The sequence below is a fragment of the Dicentrarchus labrax genome, unplaced genomic scaffold, assembly GCF_905237075.1.
Source record: "Dicentrarchus labrax unplaced genomic scaffold, dlabrax2021, whole genome shotgun sequence".
NCBI classification, from domain to species: domain Eukaryota; kingdom Metazoa; phylum Chordata; class Actinopteri; family Moronidae; genus Dicentrarchus; species Dicentrarchus labrax.
In genome coordinates, this window is record NW_026136721.1 from 32206083 (window position 1) to 32219093 (window position 13011).

General features: G+C 40.4%; 1 protein-coding gene across 1 annotated transcript in view; it reads left to right on the forward strand.

The window, feature by feature from the left end:
• LOC127354552 (vasorin) overlaps positions 1 to 11324 on the forward strand; it is a 32441-nt gene extending 21117 nt beyond the window's left edge. The window contains exon 2 of the mRNA XM_051384520.1: positions 6351 to 11324. Coding sequence (XP_051240480.1) covers positions 6370 to 8493 — 2124 coding nt within the window. The 5' untranslated portion in view covers positions 6351 to 6369 and the 3' untranslated portion in view covers positions 8494 to 11324. The remainder of the gene's footprint in view (positions 1 to 6350) is intronic.
• The last annotated feature ends 1687 nt before the right edge of the window (positions 11325 to 13011 follow it).

Below are 13011 nucleotides of genomic sequence, written 5' to 3' on the forward strand. Positions count from 1 at the left end.
ATGAGGTAACAGGATATTCCACTTTGGGGAGTTCTGGGGGTGTGGGAGTTGAGGTAAGGTTTGTATTATTAACTCACGTCCCCTTTTTTCCTCCATGAAAATGAAGTAATCTCCCTGTAGAGCAACTTTCTAACACAATTTATGATCCCCTCTCTCCTTCTTTTTACCTTCATTCCTGACTCTACTGTCCGTACTTTTCCCTCCTTTTTCCGCTCTGAACCCTTCATAGCCCCTTTTCCTTAAAATGGTGAGTCTGGAAATCTTGATTACTTGATTTTGGGGGATTAAAATTCATTGCCTTGGTGATTTCATCCAACATAGTATCGTTTTCATTTAACTTTCTGTAAGTTGTTGTACTCGTCTGTGTCTGCCCAGTTGTTACTACTCATGCTAACTTTTAGTTTTTATTCTAATTCTCAAGGAACTTGAAAATGATCACACATCACTTCTTTGCACACCAAAGCAGATTTAGGACAAAGTACCATAAGGTTGTACAGTGTTAGTGGGACTACAGTGGGAAAAAGTGACACCTGTACCTTTACAACCGATCCAGCAGCTCCCTTTGTTGCTTTTTTTATCGCAGCTACTGTGGTTGTTTTTGCGACCAGTATTTCCAGCGTCCCCTCACATCTTAATAATGCTCCCTACTGGCACAGAGTGTAAATAACTGAAGAATAGCAAGCATCCTCGCGTGGCAAGCTATAACCACAGGAGTTGTTCTGTTTCCTTTGATGTCTCAGTACTCACCCCTGACAGGAATGAGGAGGAAAAGCAATAGCACGATATGATAAGGACAACATTTCATGTTGTGCTACTGCAGAAGTACCACTAATTTAACATGTTTGATAATGATCACATGATCCTGAAAAGCCAAATCTGCCATCCCATGATCCAGTTGGACTTAAGACTGGTCTTTGAAAGACCATGACCAATCCTACAAAAAACAATATCCAAGTTGTAATTAAGCGAACTTATCCTTTCTTCCTGAGTAATAGTTAGTCGAGTAGCAGTAGTTGTACTAGATTTTATAGGACGCCCCTCGTCTCAGTTTGAAAGAATATACAACACGTTGAAATCTGGCTTTTGTCATGCGCTAAAAGTTTAGAGGAGTCGGGCTTTGTTTACAGCAGATTTTGGATGAATGGAGGCAGTCTTCAGCTACCAGCTATTAAGACACCAAATTTCTCCTTCTCTCTCTCTCATGTCCTTTTCCCTTCTCAGTTTACCTCTCACACTCATCATCTATTAGTCTCCCTCTCTCTTTTCTCTCTCTCTACCTTTCTCTTATCACGGGGGAGGACAAAGGTTTATGTGGGCCTTTCATTCTGTCTCACAGTGAGAGATGGCTGCAGTGTATTGTGGGTAACAGAATCCAGCTGTGTTGTAGACTTTGTGTGTGTGTGTGTGTGTGTGTGTGTGTGTGTGTGTCTGCTGGTGTGAACATGTGCAGGAATGTGTGTGTGTGTTCATGGCTGTGTGCTGTGCCTCTCTGCAGGTCTCGGGTGCGTGTTGACCTGTTTCGTGTCATTTTGACAGCACTGATTCTCTTTCATCATGCAGCCTTATCTACGCTCAAACAAATAGCTGAGGATATACTGTGTGCTGTGAAGTCTTAACAGCAAAATACTCTGTCACATTTAATTATCAATTTATGAAGGAGCAAAAAGAACTGGTTTTGCAACTCCGAGTTATGTGAATGTAGTGTAATGCAGGAGGAAAGTGCACCCTATGTTTTGACTGCTATGGTTAATATGGTGCGTGGCGGATTCTTGGCTTCTTGATGTGGGTACCCGGTCAATATCAAACAAAGGAAGAGGTCCAAGATGTTAAAAAAAGAGATAAGTACTTAAAATAGGCATGCACAGATTGAGCAGTAATTTATTCTTTACTTCATCTCTTCCTGCGGCCTTGTTTCCCTCCCACTAATCCTGTCATTCCTTCGAAAAGCCAAGCCAATTTCAAAATAGAGGAGGTGTAGCTTAAATGAAGCAGATGTGATTTAAGTAATATAAATGTTTTTTTTTACTTCAGTATGTTTTCCTACAAGTTAATTTCTGCAAATTTGTCACTGGATTCTTATCTAAAGAGCTTTAGACTTCAACTTTTTTATATATGTAGGGATGCACCAATACAGTGCGGCTGTATCATAATTGTAATCATAAAACTACTCTGATACCGCACGTGATACCACTTTACGGCACTTTAAAGACTAAACTTTCTCAAAAAGGTCCAGAAAATAAAACTTAAATCATGCAATGTGTGATTAGTTTGTTAGTTAATTAGTCCACTATGTGTAAAATTGGCTTCACTACAAATCATAAAAAAAAAACATTTAAAAAACATTTCATGATGACTCATCAAGAACGTAGCATTAACAATAGGAGGAGCTATGACATCTGGCAGTACAACTAAAATTTCCTAAACTAAGAAGATTCTTTTTGAGCTTGGAAGGAAAACTTTTGTCTTTTGTCCCACCCCTATCCACAGGGAGGTCAGAGGTCAGGTTCAGCTACAGAGCGGTAGTCCTGAAGCATGGAGGAATTCAGTTTCTTTGGGATGCTTCAGCAGGGCGGATGCTTGCTGTCATAGAGGTTTGAATCCTTATCCTCTGTGGTTGAAGGTGTTTCTGCCTCACCACCCAGCTGCATGTAGCACACAGCTCTGTGTTTCTCTGATTTAGAGGGTTTACCTCCAGTGCAAGTCCTGACACAGGCTTTTTGAAACAGCAAAGCCACAAGACCACATACACTGATTACTTGTGATTTGAAATTGCAGGCAAGTGTTTGATAAGAAAATATATCCAGAGTTGTGCCAAGGGCTAAACCTGTTATGTTCACTGTTTTTTTGATATGCAAATTGTAAAAAACTGTAAGAATCAAAAGCAATGCCTTCTAAAAAAATGCTTTCTAGACTCCGAAACACAATTATTCTTTCATTCATATTCCATTCATTCCTCTCTCTCTTTCTCTGTCATCAAATTATTCACTTAGCCAATGTGCCAGCAGCAGCACCCTTAAAGGAATGACAAGCAGCTTATACAGCTTATATTATTATAACTCTGTTACTGTTCTGTAAACATTAAGTGACTGCACACAACGACAGATCTGGATTCTGGAGCAGAGTGTGTCTTTAAGCTTTGACGTGTACCTCAAACAAAAGCAGTTAATGCCTTGTCATAGCAGTAATACTTTGTTGTCATTGGAGCATGCTGTCGGACTGCAGACAGCTTCATTGTGTGTGTGTATGCCTCAAGTTGTGCATTGTTCTTTGCATTAGCTTTATGCCGTATAGTGAGTATCATGCAAATGATAACAGCTCTTTCCCTTGTGATTGATGTGACAGTGGTTTGGTGACTTTACATGATGCCAGACATTTTTTTACATTAGCTGCTTTGCCATTTCCTCTTATTTTCTCACAGAATAAAAGCAACACTGTCATACTGGCATTAACACTTGAAGACGATAACATTCGAGAACATGTGAGAGCAAATGTTTTATTATACAGTATCTGTTTCTGGAATTTATATATTTAACTCAAAATATATTCTACTTATTGTATCGTCACTTGGATTCAGATCTGATTTCATTCAGTGGAAAGTTAGTCTGAGGAGAACTTTAAAGCGCTTAATGTTTGGGTTTTCTCCTAAACTGTTACTTTTTAGGATTTATAAACTGTGAAAACTTTATTTTATATATTAAAAAAAAATACTATTTCAGCGTAGGACATGTCCATTCACAACTAAAAAGATTTTCCCTCCATTTTCAAGTTTTGGCCCAGACAGAAAGACACTGTACCAACAAGTAGTTACGGAAACCAAATTGTAATTGGAAACCGATTTCTAAAACGTAAGAGTCTATCAGACATTAGTCTGTGGTTTACAACAAGACAAGACAGATTGAGAGAGATTTGTTCTACACACTCAAAACTCATTGTGTTCCACCTCATTGTTTTGCCTTTTTGCCACCCATTTGTTACTATGCTGTAGTTTCTATAAAACAAAGAAAGCATTAGAACCATGCTGAGAACTAGTATTCAGAAAACAACCAATTAAAGCATGGCTTTTTGGCTTATTGTTTAGACTGTCATGTGATTTAAAGGTTTGATCTTTCTGAAGTGTATATGCCACTGAAGCCCCACCACAAAATTGTCTGCTTTGGCAGCTTCTGGTTTATATTAGCTGGTCTTGAAGTCCCAATTTTGGTTTTTAAAACACCAAAAAACAGTTTTTTCCTCCGGAATATCAGTCATCTTTCTTTCAATTGACCGTTCTTTACTTATTCTTTTCTTTCCCTCTCCCCCCATTTTCTGTCCAAGTCTTTCCTTTTCCTTTTCCTCTCTTCTCTTTGTACTTAATAAAGACTGATTTTGAGGGAATATTGTAAATTCCTGCCAAGCCAGCCAGGCTCTGACCTTGTATGTTATGTGGAGAGAGGGGGATAAATAGAGGAGACAGGGCAGAAAGAGAATGGAGGCAGGGGGCCAGAGGTACGCTCCTGAATTTAATAAAACATCTTAGGTTTCTCCTCAACTCCCACCTCAGGAGTCTTGGAAAGGGCAGAAGTGCAAGAGTTTACTTACACAAACTAAGTCAGAGGGAACAGGGAAGAAGAGATGATAGGAAATAGGGATGGAAAATGGGTGATTCACAGATATGTACTCATGACAAGCGATCAGGAAAATACTGGAGAAAGGCAAAAGGCCAAAGATGCAGCCTGATATACACACGAAAAACATTTCCCAGTTCTTAACTTCAGTGCATATTAGTCATTTGTATATCCTTTATTACTCCATGGTAGAGCTGGTAGTGTGTTTGAAAAGTGTTTGAAAATGCTGCCATTCTATGTTATTTTATATTTTTATATATTCATGTGTATCCAAATGAAATGTCTAAGTCTTTTGAATTAATTTTGTTTATATCTTTTTCACCTTGAGTTGAACTCTCTTTGACTGCTGCCAGGGTCTCTCTCAAGTTTCAGTCTTTGTGACTCTTGGACTGTGTCACACTATAATAACCTATCCAGAATAAGCCTGATGAAATCAAATGAGTTGGAAAAAAAGTATTTTGGGCTCCAACTGGTCTGGAGTTAAAGGTCACAGTCTCCAGACTTGATCCTGTGATTACTAAATCATTTGTGCTGACCACACAGCAATGTTTGCACTTATGTCTATATAACTTGAACATCCGATCCCATTCTACCTGAGGCTACGTCTAAAGTAGAAAACAACTATTGTATTTCAAGACAAGGGGAGGAAACGAAAGGGATACATACTTTGATTGTTTATCTTCTTGCACAGTGAATAGAATCACAACATTTATTTTACAATGGAGGAAATACTCCCTCTATACTCCTCAATGCACCATCCAGCCACCGCATGGCAATTCATATTGAGGTGCTGACTAACTGACTCTAGGTTCAAGAGGAAGATTTATAGTTTTCAGCACTAACATATACTCACACATGCACACATTAATTGTCTGAATTAGGTAATATTTTTTAAGTTGTCACTGCAAGTCACCCAACTTAATTATCCCTCTCTCAGTACCTTTTGCCCCTCAAGTTTCCTGCATTCCTGTGTGTGGCGCCCGTGTTTTTGGTAACATGATTCGGCAAATATGTCAAGAGATGTGATTGAGTGTACGTGTGTGTGTGTGTGTGTGTGTGTGTGTGTGTGTGTGTGTGTGCCAACACACTCAGAGCATATTTGTGTTGGTTATGTTTGTATGTAGTAGCCGTGTGGTGCTGCCGTCCAGCTGCATTACTGCAGACTGGGTTTCATGGGCGAAGGGCTGTGACATAAACACAGGGAAGAGGCTGAATGGGTTTCTCACTTGGTGAGTGGGTGGGCTGTGTTAACCCGATGCCTTGGCCTACGGGTCGTGATCCCTGTGGTTTCTGCTCATCAAGGATAAAAAACGGCAAATTCACTATGATAGAGCAGTCAGTGTTACTGTTTGTTTATATGCACGTGTATGTGTCTGTGGAAGCCAAGGTTTGTTTATCAGGCTAACGTGTGCTTGTATTCATTGTATTATACTTCACTGTATGTCTGTGTGCTTGCATGCTTGAATATGAGTGTATGGACATGTGTGGAGAGGATAAAGAAAAATTCCTCAGGCATTTATTTATGAGCAAATAGAATTAGGCTTTAGGAATTAGATTGAGAAAAATACCTCTTACATAACCTTAATTTATTACTCAGTAGTGAGTAGTCGCTCTATTTGCAGTTTTTTTTTATGTCTCAATTTGTTTCAGTTTTGTTTCTACTTAAAGCCTTACTTTTGGCTATGACCAGCTTAGTAAGCGAATGGTGATTAACACTATCTTTTTTCTCTGTTTTATGTCTTTCAGTTTTAGGCCTGACGTCACCATGCTGCCTTACTTCCTGCTGTTCTTCCTCTCATCGGGTCTGGTGCTATCTTCTGACTGCCCAGCAGACTGTTCCTGCCAGGGCCAGGACTCGATATTCTGCATTCAACGACGCTCCAACACTGTGCCCCGTGTCCCCACCACCACTCAAAATCTCTACATCTTCCAGAATGGCATTGACACTTTGTCACAAGATGACTTCAAAGGCCTGGGGGAGTTGGAGATGCTAGACCTGAGCCAGAATGAGCTTGCAGAGATTCCAGATGGTGTGTTTGAGATGCTGTCAAAGCTGAAGAACTTAGACCTGTCCTCTAACCACATTACCCATATTTCGAAAAACAGTTTTTCTGGGTTGGTCCAGCTGGAGAGGCTGTATCTTTATTCAAATCGTATTCAGAGCATCCATTCAGAAGCTTTTGGTGGTTTAGAGATGCTACTGGAACTCAAGCTCCAAGGGAACCAACTCACCTCTCTGCCATCCCTTCATTTCCCCAGGCTACTGCTTATAGACCTCAGCTACAACAATATACCAGCCCTGGGACCCTCAGACCTCCAGACCCCTAACCTGGAGGCGCTTAAGGTGGCCTCTCTGGGCCTTACCTCTGTAGATGAAGATCTCATAGCTTCCTTGCGGAACCTCCATGAGCTCGACATCTCTACAAACCATTTAACTGAGGTTCCCCAGGCCCTAAAGCAGGACTCTCTTAAAGGACTGATCAAGCTCAGCCTGGCTTCCAACCCATTGGGAGAGCTCAGGGTAGAGGACTTTCAGAAACTGACTGGACTTCAAGAACTGGATCTTAGTTCACTTAAAATCCAGGGATTTCCCCAGAGTTTCTTCCAGACTTTCCCCAGGTTGACACTCCTTACAGCAGCTGAAAATCCATTTAACTGTTTGTGTCCATTAGCCTGGTTCCCTGTTTGGCTAAAAGAGAAGGAAGTAAATCTTGGTAGGCCTGAGGAAACCAGATGTCACTTCCCTCTAGTTAATGCTGGGAAGATGCTTTCAGCTTTGGAGCACAAAGATTTTGGGTGTCCACCTACCACAACAGTGCTGATTGGCTCCCCAATTGGAAGTACTTCTGTTCCCCAAATGCCCACCACATCTCCAGAAACCACACATACCAATGCTATTTCTCCTCCTCCTCCACCCAGTGAGGAAACCATCCCCTCAAAAACCCCCTTCGTTCTTCTACCAGAACCTCCAGTCTCCCCTAGCTCCACCAGTGGGGAATTTGAGCCGAACATCTGCCCACCAAACATCTGCCTCAACGGGGGTACTTGTTATTTTGACCCACTGGCTGAACTTAGTTGTCTGTGTCCCCCAGGAACCTCTGGCCTCTACTGTGAAAATGTGGATGAGGTCCCGGAGCCACCAAAACCTTCAGAAACAGAAGTTTCAGTAGTTGCCCCTGTGATGCCTGCTGAACTCGATGCTATCAGCTCACGGCAGGTGACCTCCACATCCATCCTTCTTGACCTGCATCGCTTCATCGAGACACGGCCACACATCCGTGGAATTACGTTGACCTACCGCAACCTTTCGGGGCCTGACCGCCGTCCCATTATCCTACGTGTACCTGCAACCTACCCTGAGTACACTTTGCGTGGTCTGATACCCAACTGTACCTACTCAGTCTGTGCCAGTCCCTTGGGTGAAAGAAGCAACTCAAGGGCAAACAGCTCTGTAGAAACAGGTTCATGTACAGAGGCTCGCACCGAAGGGGTGCCACTGACATCCTTAGAGCCCAGGGTGAAATCACAGAGCCCGCTGACATACACTCTCATCCCTGCTATGGCTGCCCTGGCACTTGTGCTGGGGTTGGCCGTTGTGGCTGGGACAATCATCTGTGTGCGGAAGAGAAGGCAGGCCAAGGCAGGAATGGAGCTGGAGCTTGGCCCAGCTGATCCTGATCCCATGGAACTGGAGGGGATAAAGGCCTGTCTGGAAAATGGGGGAAATGGTACACTTCCTCACAAACAGCCTGAGATTGACCGCTGTCACACTCCTCAGCCACCTCCATCTTTGCAGCAAAATGGGGTTTTGGACTATGAGGTACCTTTGATGCAAGGACACTGCCCATCAAATAACAATTTGGCATCCCTGAAGCCATCATATTTCTAAGATGCAATGAAATACAAACACTTTGTAAGATTTTGCAGAGTGGGCTTGCCCATCCGGACATGTCAGGTCCCGCTATGGCTCACGTAGTGTTTAAAAATCTAATTTCCATTCCAATTTCAGATATCCACAATTTGAAAAGTGGCACTTACTATCCTTTGCTGTCCAAATGATATCACTATAAACTGGATAATCTGTTTTACTGAATGATAAATTTAAGATTACAGCATATTGGAATTGTGCTAAACCACTGTGGGACAATGATCAGGATTTGGTTTTAAGTCATCTAGCAGAGTTTGTGGTGATAAAACCTTGCCAAGCGATGAAACTAAGTGCAATCGACTAGAAGGGTCTTAGTAGCAGACTGAAAATGGAAGTGCCTTTTTGCAATGACACAACTGTAACCGATGGCTCATTTGTTTATATAAAAGAAACTATGTGAATGAGCTGTAATCCTGTTGCTGGATTTGGGGAGATACAGTATGGAGAAAACTGCCCAACACTGGGCTACAGAACTGGAGGAAGTGACAGTGGTGTGAATGAAAACAGTGATGCAGATGTGTGATGACTCGACCACACGTCACGCCCAAAATGGGTTTCAACTCCAACTGCTCCATGGGGATTATGAAAAGAACTTGCACTGAAAAGAAATATTTATTTTCCTTTACAGTGTCCCAGTCATAAACTGCCACAAGACTGATGGTCGCATAAGGAAATGCAATAACAAAACTTTGAAAAAAATATTTTGCAAAGCTTAGTAATAGGTTGATGACCATAAAAGCTGTATACAATTTATATTTTGCTGTTGACATAATCTAATCTGAAACAAAACTTTAAGTTTCTTCAGATGCAGACTTGGATTCTTCAGTGTCAGCAGATCTACCATAATTCTCTCCACACATCCGAAAGCTTTTGGCTCCGTGGGAGATAAATTTGCTGTGAAAGATAAATGGACTGAATGAAGAGCCATTGAGAATCGACCTGGCCTGCATTGTTCTGTGCTGTGACGGGAAGGCTGTTCTGTCTAGCTTATATAATGATATTCTGTTTTTGTCATGGATTTTTGTATTTTTTCTTTTTGCTGTTGCCTTCCATTCAGTATTGTTATTGCTGTGAGCTGAAACATTTTTAATTGTTCTCCCTCAAAAAAGACGACTTAAGTCGTCATGGATTCTATCATTTTCTATCTGTATTTTAGGATACATGTAGCCAAAACTTTCCAGATTTTTTGCAGTGAGTGTCGAAGTAATACTTGAGACCAGCACAATAACCAATAAACAGTAATCAAATTATCTTTTAAATGTTTTAATAAAAAAATAAATAATTAAAACTCTGTTACCTTTACATCATGTACAGAATATATTTGTTTGAGGTTCACCAAAATATGTCTGAGGAACTCACCCAGTGAATGTAACTTTAAAGTGTCAGACACTTTATTCTCTGTGCCAGGTCTGCCAACACTACATAAGGATAAGCCACAGACTGTTTTTGACCGACAAAACTCCCAAAACTGTGTTCAAAGGCCTTTTGCCACAGAGCCCACTCCTATAAAGCAGCACACGCGTGCCGAGAAAAGAAAGTAAGTTCAAGGAGCTTGAAGGCAATTTGCTGTAAGAGTCAGGGAGTTTAGGCATTAGTTTCCTCTTGGCGCGGCTGACAGTATCGTTTCTGAGATATGGTCTAGACAGTGTACCCCCGGAGTTTTTTTTCCTCTCACATCCTCTCACTGGCTCTTTGTGCCTCCACTCTAACCATCTAGTGTGTTTTGGTCAATAGGGATTATTGGCTTGTGTGTGTTTGGAGACTGTTTTGCTTGTTTGCAGCCAAGCAGACTGTGAAATGTACATGCTAAATGCACGGTTCTGATGTATTTGTTCTCTTTTTACTTTCCTGGGGCTGAGATTGTCACTTTTAGTGTTAGTTTTCTTGTGTTTTGTCTTTTTCTTTTACGAGAAAGAATCTTGAATTGCAAAGTATAAATAGGTTTACAGAAAAGTGCCTTAGCAACATTGGTGCACAGCCTTACCGACATCTTGTAGTTTCTTGCTACATGCTGATGTGTATTTCAAGAACAAACAAGGCTTTATTTTGCCTCACAGGACATTGCATTATATTACATTACACTCTTAAAATGAAGAAACATGAAATGTAATGTAATCAAGTTAGTCAGAATTTAAAAAAAAAAGACCTTCCTCAGTTCTTGGTTATCCCTAAGCCAAAAGCTTGGAAGACTGTGTGTTATCAGTTAGTGTGTGAGTGAGTGTGAGTGTGAGTGTGAGTGTGAGTGTGAGTGTGAGTGTGAGTGTGTGTGTGTGTGTGTGTGTGTGTGTGTGTGTGTGTGTGTGTGTGTGTGTGCGCGCGCGCGTGCGTGTGTGCGCGCGCGTGTGTGTGTGCACGCTTGTTTTTTCTGCTTACACTTACTACAGTACGTTTGTCTGCTTTATAATTGAGTCCATGCTTGACACTCCTACTTTCTTCATTCTGTCAATATTCCAGTATAAACATAGACGCAGATGCTCATATATCTGCTCTCTCTCAATATATCAACTGGAAGACCCTCTGTATTGCTTTCGACAGTGAGAGGAGCAGGAAATGTTTGAAATATTTTCAACGTGCTTGTTACAGAACCTTCCCTTTTTATTTAGGGAAACATGTCTTGTTTTTCTTATTGTTTTTTGTTTGTGAATTACATTTTTGTGTATGTGTTTGCCAGAAAAGCAATGCTGAGAAAAAGAACAGTATTAAATTGAATTAATGTTACAAATGCCTGTGATTTTGTGTCTCATCAAGAATGGCATTGGCTTTAAAAATAAAGTCACTTTTATATGGTTTTATATGGTGCAGTTATGTTCATGTGCTCAATAGTGAGGGCTTTAGAATTATTCTACCTTGTGGATTTGAGGGATTTGGGTTCATTTGAGGCTGTGAGTCAGTTCTGAATGTACAAGGATGTTGTCATAGAGAAAGATTAAACACAAAAACTGAGAATGGTTTTCCATGAACAACAGAAGCTGATGACACACAGCATGTATCTCTCAATACCTCATTACACTCATGCCCACACTAACCTCAACCACAACAGGATTTTTTGTATTTTCCACTTATAGTCAAAGACAGATACCAGTGGAAAATATTACAAAATAACAGTTTCCAAGTAACAGACATTACATGACTGCTGCTTTTAGCTATTGGCTGTTTAATGATTCAGCATTTTTTACACACCCACAGTACATTTTAATAAAGAACTTACAATGAGGAATACGAAATACAACTTGTAAGCATTATTGGCATTTGGTAAATGTTGGCTACCAAGTGAATATTTACATTATGAATTCAGATATAAACCAATGGACAGTCCTGGTTCAGTATCCATGGCAAACCAACACACACAATTGTTTCTTTACTGTTCAGGTAGGTCTGCTCTGACATAAAATAATGGAGCTGCAGTCCAGACTGAGCTTTAAAAAAATATGTTTCTAATAGACCTGCCTTTGAAGAATAATTTATTTAATGGGTGTCATATAAATGGGTGTTATCAAAGCAGGAAAAGCATGGGTGTATTTAATTACATTACTTATGGCTAAATGCTATATAGGTGTCCCAGTAAGTCATGCCAGTGAGCCTGCGTGCAAAATGCCAGGGCTCCGGGAACAACACACCTGAACGGCATGCAGCCATTATGTCATTAATTACGCCTGTGCTTTTCCTGATAAAGTGTCTGCTGTAATTCCCAGTGTACTGAACCTTTTCTAGTCTGTTGATGCAATCCCTGTGTCCTAATTGCATTTTTCCATGTTTGAAGAATATGGTATGTTCACAGTGGATGAAAGATATGTAAAACTGCACCAGTGTATAGTAAAACCACTTCATTTTGAGTATGATATTGATTGACAATATTGTCTCATAATGTAAAGTACAATGGAAATAGTTAAATAGTTTTAAATAGTTAAAAAAGAGCAGCTTCTTCATCTCAGATAAACTGTTGGCTTCAATAAGACTAGTGCCTTCAGAAGACATGAATTAAACACTAAATTAAACTAAACTCTACTGAGGTCACTTTGCCAGTTGAGCATACCCAGGAAGTCGATATAGAAACACAAATACTTAATTATATATTCACAGAACAGATTATACCCTTTCAGTTTCTAATGAAAAAGAGATTAAAATTAAGGGGAGTCTCTTTAAAGAGCTGCATGACCGACAGCAGCCACTGCGGCTCAGAGGGCAGGTTTTTTAGATTATTATTGTGAATTCCACTGCAAATTACTAGGGGGTAAACATATTTGTTTGGTTGTTTTTGTGTGTTTGCTAAATCAAGAACCACTTTTGAAGGGTGTGGCATCGGATGGCGTACTATAACTGGCAGTAAGGAATGGGAGAATTCTTTTTTAGGATTCAGCAAAACAGTGGGTAGTGTACACAAAAGTCAATATAAACCCAATAAAATGTCATAATAGTACAGAGTGATATAAAAGGGAATATTATTGGTTGACTGTTTGGATCAGTTTCTTAGTGAAAGAT